The sequence below is a fragment of the Ictalurus punctatus genome, chromosome 12 (assembly GCF_001660625.3).
Source record: "Ictalurus punctatus breed USDA103 chromosome 12, Coco_2.0, whole genome shotgun sequence".
NCBI lineage: Eukaryota > Metazoa > Chordata > Actinopteri > Siluriformes > Ictaluridae > Ictalurus > Ictalurus punctatus.
The window spans coordinates 17,133,923-17,161,210 of NC_030427.2; the positions used below are offsets into that span (position 1 = coordinate 17,133,923).

The 27,288-nt window shown below is 39.5% G+C and overlaps 1 protein-coding gene across 1 annotated transcript in view; it reads left to right on the forward strand.

The window, feature by feature from the left end:
• atp1a3a (ATPase Na+/K+ transporting subunit alpha 3a) overlaps nucleotides 1–21,298 on the forward strand; it is a 33,700-nt gene extending 12,402 nt beyond the window's left edge. The window contains exons 9-22 of the mRNA XM_053684182.1: nucleotides 2,332–2,600; nucleotides 5,604–5,802; nucleotides 6,427–6,671; nucleotides 7,181–7,373; nucleotides 8,910–9,222; nucleotides 12,791–12,941; nucleotides 15,235–15,403; nucleotides 15,528–15,682; nucleotides 15,815–15,938; nucleotides 16,326–16,471; nucleotides 18,686–18,816; nucleotides 19,614–19,715; nucleotides 19,941–20,032; nucleotides 20,191–21,298. Coding sequence (XP_053540157.1) covers nucleotides 2,332–2,600; nucleotides 5,604–5,802; nucleotides 6,427–6,671; nucleotides 7,181–7,373; nucleotides 8,910–9,222; nucleotides 12,791–12,941; nucleotides 15,235–15,403; nucleotides 15,528–15,682; nucleotides 15,815–15,938; nucleotides 16,326–16,471; nucleotides 18,686–18,816; nucleotides 19,614–19,715; nucleotides 19,941–20,032; nucleotides 20,191–20,219 — 2,318 coding nt within the window. The 3' untranslated portion in view covers nucleotides 20,220–21,298. The remainder of the gene's footprint in view (nucleotides 1–2,331; nucleotides 2,601–5,603; nucleotides 5,803–6,426; nucleotides 6,672–7,180; nucleotides 7,374–8,909; nucleotides 9,223–12,790; nucleotides 12,942–15,234; nucleotides 15,404–15,527; nucleotides 15,683–15,814; nucleotides 15,939–16,325; nucleotides 16,472–18,685; nucleotides 18,817–19,613; nucleotides 19,716–19,940; nucleotides 20,033–20,190) is intronic.
• The last annotated feature ends 5,990 nt before the right edge of the window (nucleotides 21,299–27,288 follow it).

Here is a 27,288-nt window from a genome sequence, read left to right on the forward strand (position 1 = left end):
GGCTGATCGGTGTATACTGGTTAGGGTCGCAGTAGACCTGGAGTCTATCCTGGGAACACTGGGCATGATGCCAGTCCATTGCAATGCAGCATGTCCATACACATTCAAACTTAGAAGCAAAATATCTTAGCCAATCCACATCCATCTACTGGCATTTACTGGGAAGTGGGAGAACCTAGCAAAAAACCTATGCGGACACAGGGATGACATACGCAGAAACTCCACACAGACAGTAAGCTGAACTCGAGATCAAATCTGGGATCCTGGAGCTGTGAGGTGGCAACAATAAGTTGTTTCAGCTGTATAAAATGTTGTGAAACTGCATTTATAACCAATATAAAATATAGCTAATTGGGGACTGTTCCAGAATAGACTGTACAACATGGTTAGTGGTTTACATTTACCTTTACTGACTTAGCAGTTGCTTTACCCAAAATGACTTTGGGTATGAGCTATTTGAGATGCTGTCAGCAATACAAACTCTAGAAATAAATAGAACTGAACTACTGAACACAGTAGTTGGATAAATGGGGTACATAGGTCTCTCTCTCACTCTCTCTGTCTCTCTCTCTCTCTCTCTCTATATATATATATATATATATATATATATATATATATATATATATATATATATATATATATATATATATATATATATATATATATATATATATATATATATATATATATATATATATAATATTAGTATTTGTATTTGTGTTCCCTATTTGTGGACGCACAAATTGTGACATCATTCAAATGAAAGTGCAAATCGCGTATTACCGTTTGTATTTTTCATTTACACGAACCTGTATTGCCTGCCAAATTTCAAATGGAAATGCAAAGTTACGAATTATGACCCTGTCATATCGAAATAGCAATAGCAATTAAGGCGTTTCACTTCCTCGGGTCGCTTATGGAGCCTGCCAAAATTCAAACGGAATCGCAAATACCTTTGCATTTGCATTTACAATGCCTTGCACAGAAACCGGCTAATCAGTGTTGGAGGTGGGAATACACTAGGGGCGTGTTTGTATTTGGACACTGAGGAAATGAAATAGCAAACGGGGTCATTTCTATTGCTATTTCGATATGACAGGATCATAACTTGTAGCAGACAGGAAATGCAATTGCAAATGGACTTTGCGTTTCCATTTGAAATTTGGCACTGTACATTAATGTAAATGAAAATGCAAATGGTAATATGAGATTTGCATTTTCGTTTGAATTATGTCACAGTTTATGTGTACACAAATAGGAAACGGAATTGTAAATACAGTTTGCACAAACTTTGCTATAGATTTTATTTGATGATTTCTGCATTATAGAATCAGTACAAAAACGTTTTAGATTTCCAAACATTACTTTTCCAGTACAAAATGAAATGAAAAATGACAATGTTTGTATGTCAGTAATGAAAGCAGCATATTTGTCACGATTTGGAGGCGGAGACGGATGCAAGTGCGGATTTTCAGTTTTAATGAAGACCCAAAACAAAACTCAAAACAAGAACTTTAAACAGGAAGCAAAACACTAAGGGAAGAATCAAACATTAACAAAAACCATGAACACAAAGACAGAACCGACAGCAACGCAATACTTTGAGTGCAGTGCAAACTGTGGCTATATACACATAGGGTGCCCGTTAAGTGAATGTGATTCAGGTGCAGGTGGCCATGTGACCGTGACATGATGCAGTAAGGTGCAGTGGCTGCTGGGAACTGTAGTCCAGAGTTCCTTCTCTGATATTACATGACAATATTATGTAAGATTATTTTTCAGACAAAAAACATAATGAAGGCTGCTGGGTTTCGCTGTAGAAATAAGAAGCGAGTACGGCAGTCAAAGTCTCCAGAAGAACTGTTAATTTCCTTATAAAACTGGACACATTGTACCTGACACTACAATCTTTTTTTTTTAAAGCCATCACACCAAATACTGCCTTTGCTTCATTTATTACTGTTTACTGCTCTAGTATTTTTTTTTAAAGTAGAAACATTTAATTTCCGTATTTTTGAAGGCATCTTTGCTCTACAGCATTTCTTTGCATGTGAAACTGTGTGTATAGGTATGATGTTAGTGAATAAGATACTTATTATTAATATTAAGTATTTAGTCATACTAATAATTACTAAATAATTACTTGGCTCGCCAACCCAAGATCTACTATTTTTATGAGAGAAAATGAGATGATTACAGTGGCTGTTTCAAAGCATCTTATTTTTTTATAGCAGACCTGCTGGAATATCCAGTGTGTAAATGCAGCACATAATCACTAACATAAGAACACTTAAGACAAGTTTCAGTGTTCTGTTGCTTTCTGTTACACAGGTACGGCGCGCGGTATTGTGGTGTGCACTGGTGATCGAACGGTCATGGGTCGCATTGCCACACTGACCTCCGGCCTTGAGACGGGCAAGACCCCCATCGCCAAAGAGATTGAGCACTTCATCCACATCATCACAGGCGTGGCAGTTTTCCTGGGACTCACCTTTTTCATCCTGTCCATCGTCTTAGGCTACACCTGGTTAGAGGCTGTCATCTTCCTCATTGGCATCATTGTGGCAAATGTGCCTGAAGGACTCCTAGCCACTGTCACTGTAAGAGTCTCTTAATTTTCTTATTTGGATACCTCAGACATTTGTGTGTGTGTGTCTGTGTGTGAACGTGTGACTTCTATGTTCAGCCGCTTTGTGATGGTGTGGGTGGTAGCAATTATACATATTGTGCTATGTGTCAAGCTGTGTGTGTGTGTGTGTGTGTGTGTGTGTGTGTGTGTGTGTGTGTGTGTGTGTGCAGAGGTGCCAACATCTACAGTTTAGCCATAGCATTTATACAGTTTTTGCCCCTTGCTACAGCCACCTGAAAATGATGCTTTTCTGCCTTTTCATTAAAAAAACTATTAATATTACTATTAACAATTAATAAACTGTGCATATCTTTCACTAGATTTTAGATAGTTTATTATGTTTAACTGTACATGCATTTAATTAATTTTGTAACAATTGTAAAAACTAAGCTTATATACTCAGTTAATTGCTTATAAATTCAGACATTTCTAAAGATTGAAAATATCAGTTCTATCACCTCTCCTAACTGCCATGCACAGTGAGAATCGCCTGAATATTTCAACACCTGCAGCTATCACGACCTCTGTGACATTTAATCTTGCTGTGAGTCCTGGCTGTGGATGCCACCACATGTGGTTGGCATAGTCTGTGCTGTTACACATGTGTAAATCAACCCTGTTAAACCTACTCTATGTACCAAGGTCAATCATGGAGAAGGTCATGTCTCTGAAACTAGAAACCAGTGCAGCTAAATGGCCTCACCACATGGCACCCTCATTTTGGCACAGCTGTGCTCATCAGCTAGGTGCCCACATACGTATCACTGGCCTTGTGAGATCCCTAAATTGACACATGCTCAGGTCCCTAGCCCCCCCTTTTACACCATGTCCGATTCTAGATTTGAGAGGACTGAGTTAGTTCCTAAAAGTTTATTAAGATTGTTATTTCTTTCTGTGAATCCACAAGACTGGTTCACACCATTGGATCTGTGTGATGCATATTTTTATGTTCCCATCACTCTGTACTGTGAAACGCTGTACTGTGAATCGGTTTTGCAGCATTTCACTGAATCTGAGCATTAAGTATATCTCTACACACTTCAGAATTCATCCTGCTGCTTGTATCAGCAGTCCCATCATCAATAAACACCTGTGACACAGTTCCATTGGCAGCCATAGATGCCCATGCCATAACACTGTCTCCACCATGTTTGACAGATGATGTGATATGCTTTGGAACATAAGCCTTTTGTTTCATTCTCTATACTCTTCTCTTCCAATCATTCTGTTACAGGTTCATCTTGGTTTCATCTGCCCAAAGAATCTTGTTTCAGAACTGCACAGGGTTTAAAAAATGTTTTTTTTTAGATGTTTTCTAGCAATGTCTAATCTGGCCTTTCTGTTCTTGTGTGTGGTTTGCATCTTGAGGTATTAAACTGCTTATCAGTCAATTATCCAATTAATTTTGATTCTGTGAAAATGGAGCTGCTGTAAAAAAAAAAAAAAAAAAAGGCTGTAATTCCTGAACAGTGAATGCAATGAATTAAATCTGAAAGTCTACACTTCAATCGCATCTTGATTGTGTCTTTTCAAATCTAGTGTGTACAGAGGCAAAATTATGGAAAAATGTGTCACTGTCCAAATACTTGTGGACCTTACTTTATGCATGTTACTGACATAATAAAATGTTCAAATGTTACAGTAGTAACATATATATCTGGAATAAAAAAGTAGGATAGTCAAGGCTTGAGGTCAGAGAAAATATCCCTTTGTGATCGTTTGCCCAAAACGTTAGGGAACCCCTGGTCTACAGGCAAGCCGAAAGCACACCCCCTCCTGTGATGTCACTCTATCAGGAGTGTCATGTCCTCATTATTTAGAAGCAGGCTGCTATAGAAAGACTGTGCTGCTGAGTGTTACTTCAAACCTTCTCCATGTTCTACATGGTTAACACCATCTCTCCCAGTGGCATGAGTGTGGTCATCTACAAACACCTTTCTGGTCAAATATAAGATTGGTTTGCTCGTCCTGACATAGGGACATAGGTTATCCAGGTGATTCTCACTGCCTCTGGTATTCATAGAACCAGTTACTAGTGTTCCGCCTTTATTATATAAGCGGTCTTGTCCACCAACACAAGTTTTTTGTGATCAAATCGTGTTTTTCCTCTGCCTGCTAGGATTTTCTTAGCAATGTTGGTGCGTGCGTGTGTGCGTGTGTGCGAAACATGTTTTCTACTCTCTGTTTTAATGAGCAAGTCTTTGTAGTTCTTTCCAACAACTGCTCTTTGTAAAATTGCTTTTGTAGAATCAGTGTTTTTTTATTCCTTGGTGTTGGTGAATGTCCTGTTCCTGTCCTAGTCTTTCTGTGACAGTGTGTGTGTGTGTGTGTGTCTGTGACAGCTCTGTGACTCTTATGTCTTTTGTGGCTTTGTACCATCTTCATTCCTCTCTTTCTGTAACTATTCATGACTATGACTCTATCGCTGTCTCTGTGTTTTCTCTTTTTCTCTTGTCCTCATGTTTCAGACTCTCACTGTTGAAGGCCTAGGCCAGTGTGAAAAGCTGAAAAAGTATTACACTCTGGGAGATGTAGTTTGCTTGCACTGGCTGATTTATGAGAGCTTTGACACTCTTGAAGTTGCGGGCTGTCGTTGTTGCTTGGCTTAGCTGTGCTTGCTCACTGTGCTACAAATCCAGAATGTGCTCGAGCTGTAGCTGTGCTGCACCTGTGCTTTGCTTTTGCTTTTGATGGGCTTCAATCTTGAATGATCTGCAAGTGCACTGGAATGCAATGTGTCAGTAAAATGTCTGATGGAATTTCACTAACAATGATTCTCTTTGTTTTCTCTCTTTTTCTCACATTTTTTTCTACATTCTCTTTAACATCCTAAAACTTTTTTCCTGCCTCTCCAACTTCTGCAATCTTTACTTTCTATCTTTTCCTCTGTCTGGTTTTCATCCTGTTCCTGTCTCTTCACCACCCTGGTCCTCTCACTCTATCCTACTGTCTTGCTCTCTGATTCTCTGTTTAGGTATGTCTGACCCTTACAGCTAAACGCATGGCACGTAAAAATTGCCTGGTGAAGAACCTTGAAGCTGTTGAGACTTTGGGTTCCACTTCCACCATCTGCTCAGATAAGACTGGCACCCTGACACAGAACCGCATGACTGTCGCCCATATGTGGTTCGATAATCAGATCCACGAGGCCGACACTACTGAGGACCAGTCCGGTGAGACAAGAAATACTAAATGCTACATTAATACTTTATTAATACTAAATGAAAGCTATTAGGGAGCAGCTACTTTCCACTCACTTGCATTCACATCAGCATTTTCATTGGAATTTTTTCATTTTGCAACTTCTCTACCGATATACCCCATATATGTGATATGCAGACAAATTGTTAGATTATGTTATATAGCTATGTCATGTACGCTGTAGTGAAGTCATGTATGTTTTATAGTGTGGTATAATGGACAAAACTCCACAGAAGGGCATTTATTTCAGTATTAAAGCAGGTGGGGGAACTGGAGTGAAGAAGATGCATGTGCTGTGTAGGCTGGTGTGTGTCGTGAGAGTGCTCTTGGTGAGCGGAAAAAGCTGTGTGGTCCCCATGATAATTCTGGGGTAGAGGTAGCAGGTCATCGTCAGAGTCTAGAAAAAAGGCATAGAACAAACACTGTTAGGCAAGACATGTGTGATGGTTTTGGTGGGTGGTGCTGTGGCCTGGTGTCACAACATACAATAGATTAAGAAGGGCAACATAAAGGCATTTCACATCAACAGCATTAAGTTTAGGGATTGCAGCTGAAAAAAAAAAAACACATTATTTTAAAAACCACTTTCGTTTCAGGAACATCCTTTGATAAAACATCTGTGACATGGGTGTCACTGGCCCGTGTGGCATCACTCTGTAATAGGGCAGTGTTTAAGGCAGGGCAGGAGTCTCTGCCAATTCTCAAGAGGGATGTTGCCGGTGATGCTTCTGAATCAGCTCTGCTGAAGTGTATCGAGCTCTCCTGTGGCTCGGTCAAAGCCTTGAGGGACAAGAACAAGAAGGTGGCTGAGATTCCCTTTAACTCGACTAACAAGTACCAGGTGAGTATTTGCTTTAGGGTCAATTATTAGAATTTGAATGACAATTAGACACTAATTACAAGGCATTTTTTGGGTTTGGGGGATTTTCACTCAACTGGAAGGCCTAGTACTTGGTTTTCTAATAAAAGGAAAGAAGCTGAGAACATTTGTTGTCCCTCTCATTTCTTTAAATAAACTGCTTTTTAAGAATAAATCACAACCTGCTGAAAAATATAATACATTTATCCAACCTATTAGAAAGGAAAAAACATTTGCAGTTCTGCCTGATAGGTTGGTTCATGACAGTCTACAGATGGTTTTTAGAGTATCTTTAGAGGACTTGCCACAAGATTGATTTACTTTTGCTGAGTTTACCTCATAACCTCAGCAGCTTTTGGAGAGTAGGAAACTTGTAGAGGGTGTTGTCTTTCTTAATCAGTGGAAATGTTAATAATATTGAAGACCATATCTGATATGATGATATCCAGGTATTCTACTGTAACTGTTTTGCATGTTTATTCCTTTTCCAGCTTTCAGTGCATGAGACAGAGGAGACAGATGATAACTCCTACCTGCTGGTAATGAAGGGGGCACCAGAGCGTATTCTGGAACGTTGTTCCACCATCATGGTTCAGGGTAAAGAGCAGCCTATGGATGAGGAGATGAAGGAGGCCTTCCAGAATGCCTATTTGGAGTTGGGAGGACTGGGAGAGAGAGTCCTGGGTGAGTGTGAGATTATCAAACCATGAAGAAACAGGAATACGCCTGTAGGGAACAATAACGTAACAATGACAGTGATATCAAAGCCAACAATTCAGAATTGTATTGGGGCACAGGATATGTTTGATTTGGGTGAATCAAAGGGAGTTGGAAGAGTTTTCCAGAAATCTCCACTTAAGTAAAGGCACAATGGTAAGGTCAGTAGTTCTGTTTCACCCTTCCATAACTGACAGACACTGAGCGTCATCTGAGTCCTTTTAACAAAGTCACAGAGTGGTGTATGATGCAATATTTGCAATAAAACCCACTGACATAAAGCCATAATTTTCTAATATAACAATATGTATCTATCCACTTGGCAGTTTGTGACTGGTTTCCTGTCCTCCAAAACTGTCTCCTCTCATCTCTTCTGCTATAATTAATTTTTTTTTTTTTTTTTTTTTTAAATATATATTCCTTACACCCTTTTTTGGAACATGCTACAGAACTGTGTGGTTCAAATCACCCATCCCATGATAGAATCCCAAGTCTATCACCTATTCTCACCTCGTCATATTCTCTACAAGCTTGTGGCACGTGCATCTCATTCTCCCTTCTGGTCAGTTTCTTATTCAGTATTATTTCTCTGAGTGTTCTACATCTCCTGCCATCTCGTTGACTCATGGGCCTGTGGCGTCATGCTACTATGGTGGCTGAGTCCACATGACACACCCATATCATAAAGCCTGTCTGTAACTGCATAAAATTATTGAAATTATTCATGTACAATAACTTTCATACTTTCTGTTCAGACTGAAGTTGTTCGGCAGGTCTACATTGGTTGTCATAGTAACAACACTATCTTTAATATACACTGAACATTAATTTCTGATCGTCTTTCTGATAGCATTTTTTTATCTATCTTTAGTATGCTAATATTCAGCTGCTTAAATGCATTTTAACACATGGGGAATTCTTGCTAGGACAGGAAAGGAGGACTCTGGAGAACGTCAAATTTTAACAGAGCTTCAGGTTTCTTCTATCTGTTTTTATCCAGAGCAAAAGTTTTTCAGAACATTTCTGAAAAACTACAAACCAAAAAGACCAAGCCATTCACTGCTCGTCTGACATTCAGATTTGAACTCAATTACAAGTTAGATTTCAAGTGTGTGCACACACGTGTGTTGTGTTAGCTCTACCAGATCTCTCTGGTTCGCAGCCTCTATAGCAGGGAAAAACAACCATATAAGTAGGCTATGATAATAACACACAGGTGAGAACAATCACTTGATGCCTCAATGCCGGTTTAGTCCCCTCTATCTATCAACAACTGATGCTTGACCCCACCCCGCTACCACATGGCGTTATCCTCTTTCCCAATATAGTATTGCCGTTTAATCCTTGGGTGGTTTTAGGACCTTGGAAAGGTCATGTCCAGAATTTCAACATCTGCATTAGCTATGGTTGAATCCCTGTAGAACAGTGCATGTGTAAAGGGGGATTTATTGGGAGAACCTCACACTGAATTGACTGTCTTTTTCTTTGCTGTTTTCTATGCAGGTTTCTGCCATTTGTTTTTGCCTGAGGACCAGTACCCTAAAGGGTTTGCTTTTGATACAGATGATGTGAACTTCCAGACAGATAATCTTTGTTTTGTGGGTATGATGTCTATGATTGACCCTCCACGTGCTGCGGTGCCTGATGCTGTGGGCAAATGCAGATCGGCTGGCATTAAAGTCATCATGGTGACAGGCGACCACCCAATCACAGCCAAGGCCATTGCCAAGGGAGTAGGTATCATCTCTGAAGGCACAGAGACAGTGGAGGATATCGCGGCCCGTCTTAATATCCCTGTTAGCCAGGTTAACCCCAGGTACTGTACCCTTCACATAGTATATGTAGCATACTACACCACACTCAGTATTGAAGTAGAAATGCTTAACACAATAGCTGCGTTTACATGGACAACAATAATCCACTCTTAATCCGATTAAGACCATACTCTAAGAAACTACCATGTAAACAGCAGTTTTTACTTACCTTAATCTAATTAAGGTCATAATCGAAGTAAGCTATAATCTAATTAAGACAGGTGGAGTACTCCTGTTTTAGTCGCATTATGGACATGTAGTAGTGACATGTAAACACCTTAATCACATTATGAACGTCGTGTGGGAGTTTTCACCGCATTTTGCGACAGGACACGATCACACACGGCAGTTTTATGGCGAACAAGAGAGTTCGGCTGTGTCCCAAATCGCATACTTTCCTACTATAGGTCGGTAGTGGGGAAAAATACATGTATCTCCGCTACTATATAGACGGTAACTACGCGATTTGCGACACACCCACCGCCTCAAGCAGTTGTCTATTAGCACGTATAGCATGACAGATAATTAACTGCGTTATTATTAATAATGATTATGATGATGATGATGATGATGATGATGATAATGATGATGATGATAATAATGATAATAATAATAATAATAATAATAATAATAATAATAATAATAATAAAGCATTCGTAAAAATAAATAAATAAATAAATAAAAACACCCAAAACTGTATACGGTACCATAACAAAGACGAACTGTATGTTCATACGTGAAATTCTGGAGGGACGTGGGACGGCGTGGCGCTGTGACGTAATGACGTGGGCTGTTAATCTGATTATGTTCTAAAACATGTATAACGGGAACATGACAGGAGTATTCTAAAAGCGACTCATGTAAACACCTTAATCACAATATTATCTTACTCAGTGTAAGGTCAATAATTAGATTACTGCTGTCCATGTAAACGTAGTCAGTGTTTTTATATACAGGACCAGTCTGTTCCTGAAGATCTACACTGTGGCATTTAGTTCCAGCTAGGATATTCTAGAGAAATATGGTCTTTATGACCATACAGTACTGTGCTAAAGTCTTAGGCGTACATACAGAAAAAAATCTGTGAAAAATAAAAACAGCAGTAAAAGTAAAACTTAATATTTGGTTTAAAGACTCTTTGCTATTAAAATTGCATCAGTTGTTCTAGGGACTGATGTACAGATTTATAAGGAAATCATCTGGTAGGTTGTTCCAAATATCTTGGAGACATTGTAACAGTTCTTCTACAGGTTTTGGCTCAGCTTCTGCAGGGAATTTCAGATAGGCTACTTTTCAGATTGGTGAAGCTATTACTTAATATCCTCCTTTCTTTAACAATATATTTTTTCTTTTTTAATGAATGTTTGAAAAGTTTTTAATTTACTCTTTTCTACTGACATAATAATATAATGTCTTGTCTGCACACCATCTCCTTAATTGTTGAAATACCATTTAAACATGTATCCTCCGAGGCTGTTAGACATCATCACAAAATGAGAAACACTAGTTTGCATTTGGAATCTGTTATGCATTATATTGGATGCATAAATTTGACTGCCTCTACCGAGAGGTTCAGACCTGGCCATAAACAGTTTCTATTGGGGTAAAATCCCGGTGTCCTGGTGAAATTCCCACATTAGCCCTTATCCATTATGGCCCCTTAATAATCTCCATTACTGAACTGGCTACATCACTCTCCATCAATAACTGGAGTGTGGTGGGTATTCTGGTGCATTATGTCTGCCATCACATCATCCAGGTGGATGTTACACACTGGTGGTGGTTTGAGGAGACCCCCCCCCCCATACAATGTAAAGCGCTTTGAGTGTCTAGAAAAACACTAAATAAATCTAAGGAATTATTATTATTATTATTATTATTATTATTATAATATTTGTAGATGTTCTTCATGGAGAGGTGGACCACAATCCCACTACTAGCATCTCCAACCTGTTTAGGCATTACAGGAAGATATTCAATGTTCTCCAGGGCTGGTGTCACAAAATATTATAAATGTTTTATATAAAATATTATGTTAGAGTTCAAATTTGCATATTGTTGTTTTTTCTATTATCCTATTTTGCTCATTTTCATGAAAGATGACAATAATTAGTAAATTAATTTCATTGTCATACATTGTGGTCATTTATGGACTTTTACTTGATTTACTTGATTCACATTGCTTGTTTCTAGCCAACTTATTTAATAACTACTTGACATTATTATCTATACACACCAAATTGAGCCCACACACAAACTGTTTGTTTGATGCACTGTTTGATCCCCTTTTTGTATTAAAATGTTTTTTTTGTTAGAAGTACACTGCTAGCTTCACTTAACTGGGCTTCATATCCTTAGAGCATTGCTTTTACATGAAAACAACATTGGGTAACACTTTACATTAACAGTACATGAATAATCATGCACCAATACCTGAATTAATATTTAGTTAAATATGAAATAGTGATGAGTTAAGAAATAGTGATGAGTTAAGACATAGCCAGACATGAACTAATGAAGAACTATCCTTAACTATGACGCGAGTCTTATGAATTCATTCGTGAATAACAACTACCTTAAGTAGGTTAGTACATGTTTGTTAGTTAATCTATTAATTAACATGTAGGAGTAAACTAAATCAAACATGCTCTATAAGAAAGAATATGATGACATTTTGAGGGGCAGTGGTCCAAAACATGAGAAGTGGGTGACCGTTCATAACGATTTAAAGCCGGGAGACCTGATTGACATAGACGCAGTAAAGCAGTCAAAATAAATGCAGCAGTTCTGAGAATCTGAGACTAAAAAAAACAGAAAATATTCTTATAGAACACTGGTTTTAAATGGTAATAGATAATAGCATCTGTTGAATGAATAAATGTTAATGTATTAATTTCACCCTTGTGGGGAAAAAGAGCAGTGCCCTGGGCCCGAACCGCACAGAACATGTACAGTTGCAATCATAATTATTCAACCCCCACTGCAAATGAGGTTTATTGTCAAAATTTACAGACTTTCAGCTGTTTGCAATGAACAAATTAAACAAAAAGCAATTGAAATAGTTCAACACAACGAATGCTTCAAGTGGTTTCCCTGAATTCAACTGAAAATGCAACTTATAATGACTTCTCCAGTTTCAAAATTATTCAACCTCTTCATGGCAAGCATCTTTAATAGTTAAGTGCATGCCTTAACTCATCATTAGTTCATATTTAAGTAAGTATTAATTCAGGGATTAGTGCATGATTGTTTGTGTACTGTTGTTGCAAAGTGTTACCCAACGTTGTATTTCCTCTAAATAAAGTAGAGCCGATGTTCTGGATGAAACTATAAGCTGTGTATAAGTAATTTACTAGTCAATTAAAATAAAAACAATTCATGACTGACTCTACAAACAGAATGTAATCGTTCTCTATTTACAGTGTTGATGAGCAGCTGGAATTAGATGGTTAGCAAAGTTATGTAACCTTGTCATATTAATAATGTGAACAACAGATTTGTTTGGAGCAGGAAAAACACGAAACAAAGATCTATTACACTGACTTTGATTTGTGCTTTGCTGTTTATCAGGGATGCAAAAGCATGTGTGATCCATGGCTCTGATCTGAAGGATCTGACCCATGAGCAGATGGACGATATTCTGAGGAACCACACTGAGATTGTCTTTGCCAGGACCTCCCCACAACAGAAGCTCATCATTGTAGAGGGCTGCCAGAGACAGGTACACACACAAACACACATATACAGTGCTGTGAAAAAGTATTTACCCCATCCTGAATTATTCTGTTTTTGTGTATATCTCATAATAAAGTTTTATATCTTCAAACGAAATACAACATAAACAAAGGCAACCTGAGTTAACAAACAATACGGTTTTTATTTTTTAATTACACCTTAGTTTAGTTTAGAACTTTACTAATGTCACAATTACCACCCATGTGAAAAACTAATTTCCCCATAAACTTAAAATCTGTTTGTGCCACAATAACCAGCAGCAATAGCTGCAAATGGATGCTTCCGATAAGTGGAAGTCAGTCTTTCACTGATGGAATTTTGGCCCACTCCTCTTTGCAGAACTGCTTTAGTTCAGCCACACTGGTGAGTTATTGAGCATAAACTGCCTGTTTACGGTCCTGCCTCAGCTTCTCAATTGGTTCAAGTCAGGACTTTGACTAGGCCACTGCAAAACTTTAATTTAGTTTTTTTTTTTTTTTTTTTTTTTTTTTGAGCCATTCAGAGTTGGATTTACTCGTATGCTTTGGATCATTGTCTTTCTGCATAATCCAGTTGTTCTTGAGTTTCAACTTAGGGACTGAAGACCGTACATTCTCCTTTAGGATTTTCTGGTAGAGAGCAGAGTTCATGTTTCCCTCAATTACTACAAGTTGCCCAGGCCCTGAAGCAGCAAAGCATCCCCACACCATCACACTTCCACCACCATGCTTGACCGTAGGCATGATGTTCTTTTTGTGGAATTCTGTGTTTAGTTTAAGCCAGATGAACAGAACTCCTGTCTTCCAAACAGTTCCATGTTTGACTCATCAGTCCACAAAACATTCTCCCAAAAGGTTCAAGGATCATCAAAGTGTGTTTTGGCAAAATTCAGACATTGTTCTGGGTTATCAGTGGCTTTCACCTCGCCACTCTTCCATGAATACCATTTTTGCCCAGAGTCTTTCTGATAGTGGAGTCATGAACAGTGACCTTTATTGATGCAAGAGAGGCCTGTAGTGCCTTTGATGTTGTCCATGGCTCTTTTGTGACTTCATGAGTTTTTTCCATTTGGAGATAATGGCACTTACTCTTACTATGGTTCTTTGGAGTCCCAGAGCCTTTGAAATAGCTTTGTAACTCTTCCCAGACTGATGTATTTCAGTCACCTTCTTTTTCATCATTTCTGGAATTTCTTTCAATTTTGGCATAGTGTGTTACTGGGTAAGACATTTTAACCAACTTCATGCTGTTGAAAAGTTCTATTTAAGTGTTGATTTGATTGAACAGGGTTTGCACTAATCAGGCCTGGTTGTGTCTAGTCCAGCTGAACCCCATGATGAATGCAGTTTCATAGATTTGGAGAATTAGTAACTACAGGGGCAAATACATTTTCACACAGGTCCACTTGGTATTAGATAACTTTTTTGCTTCAAGAAAAATAAAATTATCAAAGAACTGTATGTTGTGTTTACTCAGGTTGCCTTAGTTTTATCTTAGATTTTGTTTTAATTTCTGCAATACTTACTAGCAGAGCTTGTGATCAAATCTTGGGGTTCTTGGAGACTTCTTTTTGCATCAGACGGTCTGCTCTTGGGCTGAATTTGCTGGGTTGGCCAGCCCTGGACAAATTGGAAGTCGTCTGAAATCTGCACAATTTTAAACGGTTTTCTGTACAGTGGAATAATGAATTTCAAATAATTTGGAGATCTTTTTTAAATCCCTTTCCAGATTCATAGGGATCCACAAGCTTTATTCTGAAGGCCTTACAGCACTCTTTAAATCTTGGCATGATGACAACACACACCTCAATAACAAGGGAAAACCAAACACTAGATATGAGAGGGGTATAAATAAGACAGGTTCCACCTGCACTCCCTGAGCAGGTTCTAATCACTGGCACCCAATCGTCAACACCTGATTCTAATTTTATGGATTTGAAGGTGTGACAAATGTAGGGGTGTACTTACTTTTTCCATGTGACTGATCTGTTTTTTGTTAATGGTTAAAATGACTACAAAAGGTAAAATTTGTCATTTGATAGCGTGTATTAATTTATTAATAGGCATGGTTTCAAGGAGGATAAAATGTTTGCTTGTCGAAATATGAAAAAACAAACAAAAAAACAATTTACACAGGATGTACTTGTTTTTACACATTACTATATAAGTATGAACAAACTTACAGGACAACTTTCTGAACTACTTTCAATCATTCCCAGATATAAGAGTGCTTTAATGAACTTTTTTTTCCTTATGTCAGTTTTATTTCTGGATGTATTAACATGTCTCTGTATATCTCAGGGTGCCATTGTGGCTGTGACTGGCGATGGTGTAAATGACTCTCCAGCTTTGAAGAAGGCAGACATTGGTGTGGCCATGGGCATCTCAGGCTCAGATGTTTCCAAACAGGCAGCTGACATGATCCTGCTAGATGACAACTTTGCCTCCATTGTCACTGGTGTGGAAGAGGGTGAGTAAGAGAAGGGAGAAAGAAGAGGGAGAGTGGGGTTGTTACTGTTTTAATATATATTTACTGTGATCCTGAAAATGTTCTAATGAATGTGTTTGTGTTTTTATATGTTTTATGTGTGCAGGGCGTCTGATCTTTGATAACCTAAAGAAATCAATCGCTTACACCTTGACAAGCAACATTCCTGAAATCACTCCCTTTCTGTTCTTCATTTTGGTTAACATTCCTCTTCCTCTTGGGACCATCACCATTCTGTGCATTGACCTGGGTACTGACATGGTAAGACACACATCTACAGTGATGACACCCATGCAAATACAGAATATTGAAAATACAGTACCTGCAGCATTTGAGCAAACTTGCATGCACACACACACACACACACCATTATCAGTCTGTCTGCTCTTCCAGGTGCCTGCCATCTCCTTAGCCTATGAAGCAGCAGAGAGTGACATCATGAAGCGCCAGCCCCGTAACCCTCTGAGAGACAAGCTGGTTAATGAGCGTCTCATTAGCATTGCCTATGGACAGATAGGTTTGCACACAACTATACTACAGTACACTACACTACTGTACACACCCTGAACCAATTTTAAAGCCAATGCCAAAGCGTAATCATTTTAATTGACTAGTGGTCTAATCCTGCCTGTACCATTGAAAAGTGACAGGGTGATGTCGAGGGTGATGATTACATAATCAATTGCCTTTAAAAATATAGACTTGCCAAATTAAAAAAAAATTTTTTAAAAAATATATCTTAATGAAATATCTTATACGTCCATGCCACAATTAGCTGCACTCTGATTGGGTGGAAAGAAGGTCTTGCACTCTATTCTCTTGGAATACTTTATAACTGATGGAAGAGATCACTAGCATTGACATTTGTACTGATCCAGCATTCTCTCTCATCTGGACTGTGTAGGGATGATTCAGGCTCTAGGAGGTTTCTTTGCCTACTTTGTGATCATGGCTGAGAATGGTTTCTTGCCCTCCGTGCTGGTGGGCATTCGACTTAACTGGGATGATCGGTCCAACAATGACCTGGAGGACAGCTATGGCCAACAATGGGTTAGTTATCGTTATAACAGTGAAGAGTGTTGCATGTAAGACAAGTAGCCTAGTTTTTTAATTCATAGGAAAAATATTGCATATATAATAAGGTCTGACATTCTGAGTCTATTAGCATCTGTTTTTATTTCATTAGTTATGAAAAACTAATGCTGTGTCATGCAATTGTACGTGTCACCAGTAACATACTGTGGGTTCAAAAAGTATTCAGACCTGGTCACTTTTTGGAGTGTCAGCCATGGGTCGGATGTTTTTTAAATTTGTTATTATAGATTATTGTGTGTAGATTAATGGCAGAAAAAGGCACTTAAACAATTTCAAATTACATTGTAACGCAATAAAGTGTGCAAAACCTGAAACTGTAAAGCGCACATAACCCATAGAGGTCTTTACTAATTCAATCAAGTGGTGGTGGGTCATTTAAACCCCTTATTAACACGGAGTGCATACATTTGTTAGCGTTTTATTCAACCAGTTTTAAAGGTGCATTAGTCACGCTTAGTCAAAGTTTGTCAGGATACGTTCACTAACAGTAGGTAAGTAGGTGTGGTCACCATTTGAATAATTTTTTTTTACTCCTTGAGTCTTTTATTCCCCCTATTCCCACCCATGTTCCCAAAACGCAAAGCTCCACCCCCCCGGATGTATGATGGCCCATTAGGATTAGCAAAGGATTAGCATTTGCAAGGATTAACATTATAATGATGTCACATTCCAGTTTTTATATACACCAATCAGCCATAACATTAAAATGACCAAAAGGTGACGTGAATAACATTGATTGATTATCGTTGATTTAGTCGCTCCTGTCAAGGTGTGGGATATATAAGGCAGCAAGTAAATAGTCAGATCTCAAAGTGATCTGGATCTGAGCGACTTTGACAAGGGCCAAATTCTGGCCTGGTCTGATGAATCACGGTTCCTTTTACATCATTTGGATGGTCGTTTTTGTGTGTCTCTCTTACCTGGAACGTTCTGCTGGGAAACCTTGGGTCCTGACGTTCATGTGGATGTTACTTTGACACATACCGCCTACCGAAACATTGATGCAGACCAAATACATCCGTGCATGGCAATGGTGTTCACTAATGGCAGTGTCCTCTTTCAGCAGGATAATGCGCCCTGCCACACTGCAAACATTGTTCAGGAATGGTTTGAGAACATGACAAAGAATTCAAGGCAGGGGTGGGCAATCTTATCCGGAAAGGGCTGGTGTGGGTGCAGGTTTTCATTCCAACCAAACAGGAAGCACACCTGATTCCAACTGTTTAATCAGTTGTTCTTGGCTTTCAGTAGATTCAGGGGTGGCTTCTGCTTGGTTGGAATGAAAACCTGCACCCACACCGGCCCTTTCCGGATAAGATTGCCCACCCCTGATTCAAGGTGTTGACTTGGCCTCCAAATTCCCCAGATCTCAATCCGATCGAGCATCTGTGGGATGTGCTGGACAAACAAGACCGATCCATGGAGGTGCCAGATACCACAGCACACCTTCAGAGGCTCTGTGGAGTCCATGTCTTGATGGGTCGGAGTTGTTTTGGAGGCACAAGGGGGACTTACACAATAATAGGCAGGTGGTTTTAATGTTATGGCTGATCAGTAGCATTGCTTGATAGGAGACCCAAATAAACAAAAATGCTTGATGGGTGACCCAAATAAACAAAAATGCTTGATGGGTGACCCAAATAAACAAAAATGCTTGATAGGAGACTCAAATAAAATTTATTGGAGGTGATGTCAGTCGTCCTCTTTCAACGAAAGTTAATAATGTGACCTTAGGCTAGTTTATATACAGGATGGCTATGCTTGCCAACGTTGCGACCCCTCTCTTATAATGCAGGATCATCCTGTACTGAACAACATAATGTTGCTTATTGAGTCACTAAGGGAGGCGATTCATCCCATATTTTCGTATAATTATTCACTGATAGAAAATAATTAGCCATTAGCTCTTTAAAAAAAAAAAAAAAAAAAAAGTAGTTTAAGAAGTTAGCAGCTCCTGTGCGTGTCTTTCAGAAACTGAGCTATTAGATTAACATCTCCCCTTGGCAGGTGCTGGTTTATTGGTTTTGGTAATTAATAACCAATAGATTTCCTTTATCCTGAGTGACTTACGGTCTAATCAAGTTACAGAACTACTTTGCTTATGTGCTGGCTGACTGATGCCGTGTGTCTGTCTCTTTCTCTCTCTCTCTCTCTCTCTCTCTCTCTCAGACCTATGAGCAGAGGAAAATCGTGGAGTTCACCTGTCATACAGCTTTCTTCGTGAGCATTGTGGTAGTGCAGTGGGCCGATGTCATAATCTGCAAGACCCGTCGCAACTCTGTGTTCCAGCAGGGCATGAAGTCAGTGCCTCATCTCCTCCTTCCCTCCATTTCACTGTCTTTATCTTTCCTTCACTCTATCTCCCCGTTTCATCTAATTTTGATTCAGAACCTTTTGCTTGCACGTCTCAGACTTGCCAAATTTGCCATTTGTGTTTGGCATCTATGGACTTAACTTTTCTTGTTATATGTTAAGTTCATTTTTCTGATGCAATAGAATTCTAAAAACCAAAATTATTATTATTATATTGGAATGTGTATGACGTCTCTGCTGAAGAAATAGTTTAGACCGTCAACATTGCTAAAGCATGCTGGTTTAAGTTTGGTTAGTGATGGTCTGGTACTAGTTTAGCTGATTAATCAGTGGGATAATGTACAGTAAAGCTGGCTGTCTACTGTTCAGTAAAGCTGGTCTTGCTGGTTGCCATGTTACCCCCATTATGCATTTATACTGGTCAAGCTGGAAACCAGCAGTATAGCTCCCCCCCCCCTTTAAGGCACTGAACAACCACACATTTTAGCCTTAACAATTCAGAACTTTTACTTTTTTAATGACATTTCATGCATCAGACCATTTTGGTTGTACAGAATGCAACAGAATCCCATTTGCATTTCATGTAATTGACTAAAGCAATAAATGATGAGGAAGGCAATGAAGCAAAAGGAGGCTGGTTATCATGATCTCAGTCTAACGCTAACACATACCGTTATTCTCCTACTTAGTGACCTCAGTTGAGTCATTTCTGCTCATATACATTGACTGAAACAAGTATTTTCATTTTTCAGCATATTTCACGTTTTTCCCTCTCACTCTCCAGGAATAAGATTCTGATCTTTGGCCTTTTTGAGGAGACAGCTTTAGCTGCATTCCTTTCTTATTGCCCAGGCATGGACGTGGCCCTGAGAATGTACCCACTGAAGTTAGTGACACACACACACGCGCACACACACGCACGCACACACACACTTAATAAAGACCTTTCACTGATTTCATTGACGAAGCCTTTATTGAAAGCTGTGAAAAAATATTTCCCTCTAGTGGTAAAGATGGGTATTGTGAAATGTAGTCAGACCTGTTGACAGTTGTTTTAGCTTATTGCATTATGCGATTCATATAATGTATGTATATATAACATTTTCTTCAGGCCCAGTTGGTGGTTCTGTGCATTTCCGTACAGCTTCCTCATCTTTGTTTATGATGAAATTCGAAAACTCATCTTGCGCAGAAACCCAGGAGGTTTGGAACATGCACACTCTCTCACACTCAAACACACACATACATACATACATACATACATACATACATACATACATACATACACACACACACTATGATGTGCACTGATATTACAAATTAAGTAAACCTCACTCTTTCTCTCTGTCTGTGTTCTGCAGGTTGGATTGAGAGAGAGACCTACTATTAAATCATCACTTCGTCCTATGTTTCATTCTGTTCCTATTTGCCTGCACAGCTTCCCTTCTCTCCCTCTCTCTCTCTCTCTCGCTCTCGCTCTCGCTCTCTCTAACTAACAACTAAAAGAGAATAAGCAAAACCAGACCATAATAAAACCTTATCCTATTGCCTTCTTTCAAGAAATAAAAAAAAGAATTACAAAGATGCCAATAAGATGTTAGAACCAACAGTGATAGAGGGAATGAGGTTGCTCTCCTGTCTCTCTGTTCACTTTTTTTTTTTTCTACTGTGACCAAAACATTACAGCTGATTTTCTGCCAGTCTCTTCTCCATGCTGTTTACTGCTATCGTTCAACACTGTCAATGTTGTACTGAATACTAGTGACACTAATAATTCTTGTTGTAATTTAAGTCGTGACCAACTTAGGACGCAAATGTCCTGTGCATACACTGCCACTTATTTATATGTCCTTCACTCTCTCTTTTAACTACTCTCCTCCCGCCCTGCATCCTTCTTGTTTCCCTCTGCTCAAATATAAGTGTATTTAAATGACAGTTACTGCCTTTCAATAGTCTAAGAAATGAACAGCGCCTTCATCTCTAGTCTATTTCTCTTTTTCAATACCCCCATAACTCTCCCCCAGGCTGCGCTCTCTCTCTCTCTCTCTCTCTCTCTCTCTCTCTCTCTCTCTCTCTCTCTCTTTTCTTTCTGACACTGTGTTGTTTTTGTTACTTTTATGTTCAGAGTGGCTCTGAGTGCTGTCTGTTTTTTTTCCCCTCCTCCTTACATGACAAGCACATTGCCATCCTCTCCATACCATCCAAACAACTACCCCCTTGCCCTGCACTGACCTAACATCCCTCCCTCTCTGTTTGGATGTCTGTTTGTGAATAACCCCTTCAGAAACCCACCTCTCCCTCTCTCCTTTCAAGAAATGAAGAAAATACCGTCTTTGTGTGTTTTAGGAATCCAGTTTCATTCTTTAAATAAGTGGGGAAAATAGATGAAAAAAATAAATAAGGCTATGTACCTTACCTGCAAAGAGCAGCAAGAAAATGAAATAAAAAAGAAGAACCTCTCTTTTTTCAGTTTGGTGTCAATTTGTTTTTGTGTGTGACCTTATTGAATTGCCAAGTTATAGATATAAGCATTCAGTGGTCTGTGTAATTCATACAGTGCATTAATCTTTTTATTGTTGACATATATAAATTAGGACTGGGACAACATGATGATGATATAATTATGGTATGATTATTGTAGAATTCAATATCATGGTGTTCTTTATGTTAAGGTGTGTGCTTTCTGCGGCTGCAGATAATGGTTTCCTCTACAACTGAAAAGAACAACAGTAAACATGTTACAGCAGAAAGTTGGGAAATTTGCTAGAACATTTACTTAAAATAAAAAATATTGAAAAAATCTGATGTTCACCTGGCATGTGTTGTTCTTTAAAAGGTAGAGTACTCTGTAGAAAAAAAAAAAAAAGTGTGTGTATATATATGACGCCACTGTGTCCGGATGTCATCCTGGTCACTCTGCTTAGACTCTGCTTTTATTTACTTTTTTTTTTTTTTTTTTTTTTTTTTTTTTAACCTATTTCTAATCTCTCCTTTTGCGCTCACATTATCTGCACTGATCATTTGACAACAGACCACTTTTGAACATCGGTAACCACAGCATTTTATCCACTGACCCAACGTGATTATGAGATACTATGCGGCACAGAGGGGAACAATGGCTATGCGAGAGCTGTTCGGAGGCCATGGAAAAAGAAACACATAGGAAAATGCTCTGTGGTTTGCAACCGGCTGAGAAGCAAAGCATACAGTCCTCCCCTGCCCAGTATTCTACTCGTTAATGTTCAGTCTCTTGACAACAAGATGGACGATCTCAGAGCCAGGATAGGATTCCAGTGGGACATCGGGGACTGTAACATACTTTGTCTGAAACATGGCTAACTCCCTCGGTACTGGACCCAGCTGTAGCACTGTCCAGTAACTTCTCCATTCTCCGGATGGACAGAACAGTGGAGGCTGGTAAATCCAGAGGTGGAAGGGTTTGTTTCATGGTCAACAACAAATGGTATGACCCAAGTTGCATTACCACTGTCGCGTTCCTGCTTGCCTCACCTGGAACATCTGAAAATGATGTACCGTCCATTCTACCTGCCTGTGAGTTTACATCGGTCATTGCCACTGCTGTGTATATCCCTCCTCAGGCGGACACAAGCATGGCTCTGTCTGATGTGCTCAGCGTCTATCTAAACAAACATCCGGACGCTGCCTTCATCGTGGTGGGGGACTTTGCATGTCCTGACAAGTTTGATGGTTCTGCTGAGAAATGCCAGGGGTTTCTATGCCAGTGTACAATCCATTTCTCCAATCAACCTGAATCATTTAGTCAAGACTCCAAAAAATGTGGTTTCATGATGTCATTACTTACAGGAAAAGCTCTCGACTGGGCCTCTGCTGTCAAACCTAATCAAACCTTGTTTGATTACATCACTCAACAGATCCATGAAGTATTTAAATATCCACTGTGTGGTCAAGATACTTCGATCCAGCCATTTCATTTACACCAGGGCCATTGGTCAGCAGCGGATCATGCAATACAGTTCAGGACATCAGCGGCTCAAAGCAGGTGGAACGATGTGGCTCTAAAGACCGTTTTTCATGAGAGGCTGCGCCACGAACTCAAAGTTGAACTCCCATGAAAGGGTGAGGAATCCACTCTTTCTGAATTCATTTCTATGGCCATCAAGATAGATAATCTGCTTCATAATGCCCCATGATCCAGAGCTTGCCCCGTCCCACAGTCTACAGTCTCAATACAAGCCCAAGCATGCCCTGACTGACCTGAACCCAAGCAAGTTGCACTAGCATGTGTTTCCAATGAAGAACACCAATGCCAACACAAAGAACGGCTCTGCTGTTACTGTGGTGAACCCGGTCATCTCCATGCTTTCTGCCCATACAAGAAATCTAGTCCACCAGAGTCAAGATTGAAAGTAAGTACAATTATTTTTGTACCCTCCAATCACAGTTTTTCATTGCCCGTGGAAGTTTCCAGTAACAAGAATGTTAAATGTGTTACAGCATTAGTGGATTCTGGAGCTGCTGTAAATCTCATTAATCAAGATCTGGTACTCCGTATACCCACAATGTATCCCTTCCTTATACAATATATCCCTTCCTTCATCACCACTGTCAACAACATTCCCATTGGTTCTGGTGTAACTCAACAGACTGTTCCTGTAACACAAGATTGGACTGTTTCATGGTGAAAATGTCTCTCTATACATCATTAACTCTCCCAAACATCATCTTGGGTTATCCCTGGCTTGCTGTACATGATCCATTGATCTCCTGGAACCAAAGTGAGCTCACGCAATGGTCAAGTTTTTGTCAAGAGCACTGTCTACATGTCACTGTTGCCATGCCATGTTTAACCACCAGAATAGAAAGCCCTAATGTTTAACCACCAGAATAGAAAGCCCTAATGTTTAAGGTGAAACCAAGATCCCTGCTGATTATGCTGAGTTTGCTGAAGTGTTTAGTAAGGCCAAAGCCACCCACCTTCCTCTTCATTGCCCTTGGGGCTGTGCCAGTGAACTGTTACCCAACACAGCTCCACTGAAAAATTAAGCCTACAAATTGTCCCAACCCGAAACTCTAGGCATGGAAACTCTTGCCAGTTTCATTCATCCACCTCTCCTGCAGCAGCTGGCTTTTTCTTTGTGGAGAAAAAATATGGAGGGCTATGCCCAAGCACTGAATCCTAAAGGGTTGAACGCAGTCACAGTCAAATATAGCTACCCACTGCCACGCGTCCCTTCAGCCCTAGAACAGCTCTGTGAGGCACAAATCTATACTAGGTTTCATCTATGAAGTGCATACAATCTTGTCAGGATCAGTGAAGGGGATCATTAGAAGACTGCATATATCACCACTAGCGGACACTATGAATATCTGGTGATGCTTTATGGTCTAATTAATGGCCAAGCAGTGTTTCAGTCTTTAATCAACTGTGTAGTGGCTTAAATTGACAACATCCTCATCTACTCACGGAGCAAAGAGGAACGTCAAGCATGTCAAGACAGTCCTGTCACGTCTCCAGAAACACCAACTATAAGAGAAATGTGCGTTTCATACCACCCACACCACTTTCCTTGGTTACAATATCAGTCACCAGGGTGTAGAGCTGGACATTGCAAAGGTCACTGCAGTCACAGAATGGTCAAGACCAAGCACTGTTAAAGAACTGCAACGATTCCTGGGGTTCGTTAACTTCTATTGTCACTTTATACACAACTACAACTACACTCACATCACTGCTGAATGGCAACTCCCCCCCCCCCCCCAAGTTACCATGAAATGATGCAGCCAACAAAGCCTTCCTCTCCTCAAATCCAGCTTCACAACTGCTCCCATAGTCAAACACTCAGATCGCAATATCCCCTTCATCGTTGAGGTTGATGCCTCAGATTGTGGAATAGGAGTGGTTCTTTCTCAACATAATGGCACCTCAGGCGAACTCTACCCCTGTGCATTCTTTTCAAGAAAACTGAACTTGGCAGAATGCAACTATGATGTAGGGAACAAGGAACTATTAATCAATGCAGGCATCATTAGAAGAATGGTGTCACTGGTTAGAGGGGTAGTTCATCTGTTCAAAGTCATAACGGACCTTGAATACATCAAAGCAGCAGAAAGACTGGATCCATGCCAAGCTTGATGGTCATTGTTTTTCACCTGATTGAATTTCACCACCACTTACCATCCTGATAGCAAAAATAGCAAAGCAGATGCACTTTCACACAGACATGACCCTCCCCATGAACAACCTGACCCTGAATGCATAGTTCCACCATCAGTCATCATTGCACCCATCAGCTGGGATATAACTGAGGAAATACAGAGAGCACAACAGGATGAACCATCACCACCTTACTGCACCCCTACTAAGCACTATGTTCCTAAGACCCTACATCAGAGAACCATTCAGTGGGTCCACACTTCATTGAGCACAGGATACTCTGGTATCCAGAGGACAATCACGCTGGCACGTAACGCATTCTGGTGGCCAACCCTGATTTCCGATGTTACTATGTGAAGTCTTGTCAAATCTGTTCTCAGTCCAAAACACCTAAGGAAGTGCCAGCAGGTTTACTCCAGCCTCTGCCAATACCCCAAAGACCATGGTCCCACCTGTCCATAGATTTTGTCACCAATCTTCCAAACTCCAATGGATTCACCCTGATTCTGGTAATCATGGGCCGCTTCTCACAATCTTACAGACTTGCTCCTCTCATGGGTTTACCCACTGCCATGGAAACTGTTAAAGCTTTGTTTCACCAAGTGTTCAGGGTCTATGGATTGCCAGAAGACATTGGCACAGATCAAAGGTCACAGTTCACATTCCGGGTCTGGAAGGCTTTCTGTAGGCAGTTGGATATCAACACGAGTCTCACCTCGGGCTATCATCCCCAAGCCAATGGACAGGTGGAATGTCTGAACCAGGAGACTGGCAGATACTTTCGGACCTACTGCAGCCGTGAGTAGGATAAACGGAGTGATTTCCTGCCATGGGCCGAGTATGCACAGAACTCATCTCATTCCTCACTCGTACCTCTACAGGTAGTACCCCCTTCTAATGCATGCTGGGCTACCAACCCCCGATGTTCCCTTGGTGAGGAGAACCATCTATGGTGCCAGCGGTGGATCATTGAATCAGGAGGAGCGAGAGGGTGTGGAACAGTGTACACATCCAGTTGCAGCATGTAGTTCCTGCCCAACGCATCCAAGCTGACTGGCGGAGACGTCCCCACCCCAACTATCAGCCTGGACAGGGGGTCTGGTTGTCCACAAGGGATCTGTAATGAATGAGGCTACCCCTCATTCATCCACCCACCAGAGGGAGCCCTCACCCGAATACTGATCGTGGACTTTTGCTTCTCTACTCATTTCCTGTTTGCCATCATATTTAAACATGCCATTTCCATTACACCACTGCAAAGTATTGTCAGTTTACCCTACCTTACTGACCGGTTTTCCACTGCCTTCATTTGTTTGCTTCTTTTTATGACTATTGCCTGTTTCTTTGGATTATCTATTTTTTTGTTTGCCTGGTTGGACTGTCTGTTTGGTTTATTGGATTTATCTGCCTGCACCTCGACTATGTCTCTCTGCCTGCCGATTTGGATTGTTTGTGTGTATTTTAATAAACTTCCCTTCCTGCACACCCTAACACTGTCTCCATGGTCAGTTCCTCACTATATACATGTATGTATGTATGTATGTATGTATGTATGTGTGTGTATGTATGTGTATATATATATTATATATATATATAATGTATGTGTATATATATATTATATATATATATATAATGTATGTGTATATATATATTATATATATATAATGTATGTGTGTATATATATATTATATATATAATGTATGTGTGTGTGTATATATATATATATATATATATATATAATGTGTGTATATATATATATATATATATATATATATATATATATATATATATATATATATATATAATTATATATATAATGTGTATATATATATATATATATAATGTGTATATATATATATATATATATATATATATATATATATATATATATATATATATATATATATATACACATACATACATTTTTATATATATATATATATATATATAATGTATGTATGTATATATACAGTGAGGGGAAAAAAGTATTTGATCCCCTTCTGATTTTGTACGTTTGCCCACTGACAAAGAAATGATCAGTCTATAATTTTAATGGTAGATTTATTTGAACAGTGAGATACAGAATAACAACAAAAAAATCCAGAAAAACGCATGTCAAAAATTTTATAAATTGATTTGCATTTTAATGAGGGAAATATGTATTTGACCCCTCTGCAAAACATGACTTAGTACTTGGTTTAAAAACCCTTGTTGGCAATCACAGAGGTCAGACGTTTCTTGTAGTTGGCCACCAGGTTTGCACACATCTCAGGAGGGATTTTGTCCCACTCCTCTTTGCAGATCTTCTCCAAATCATTAAGGT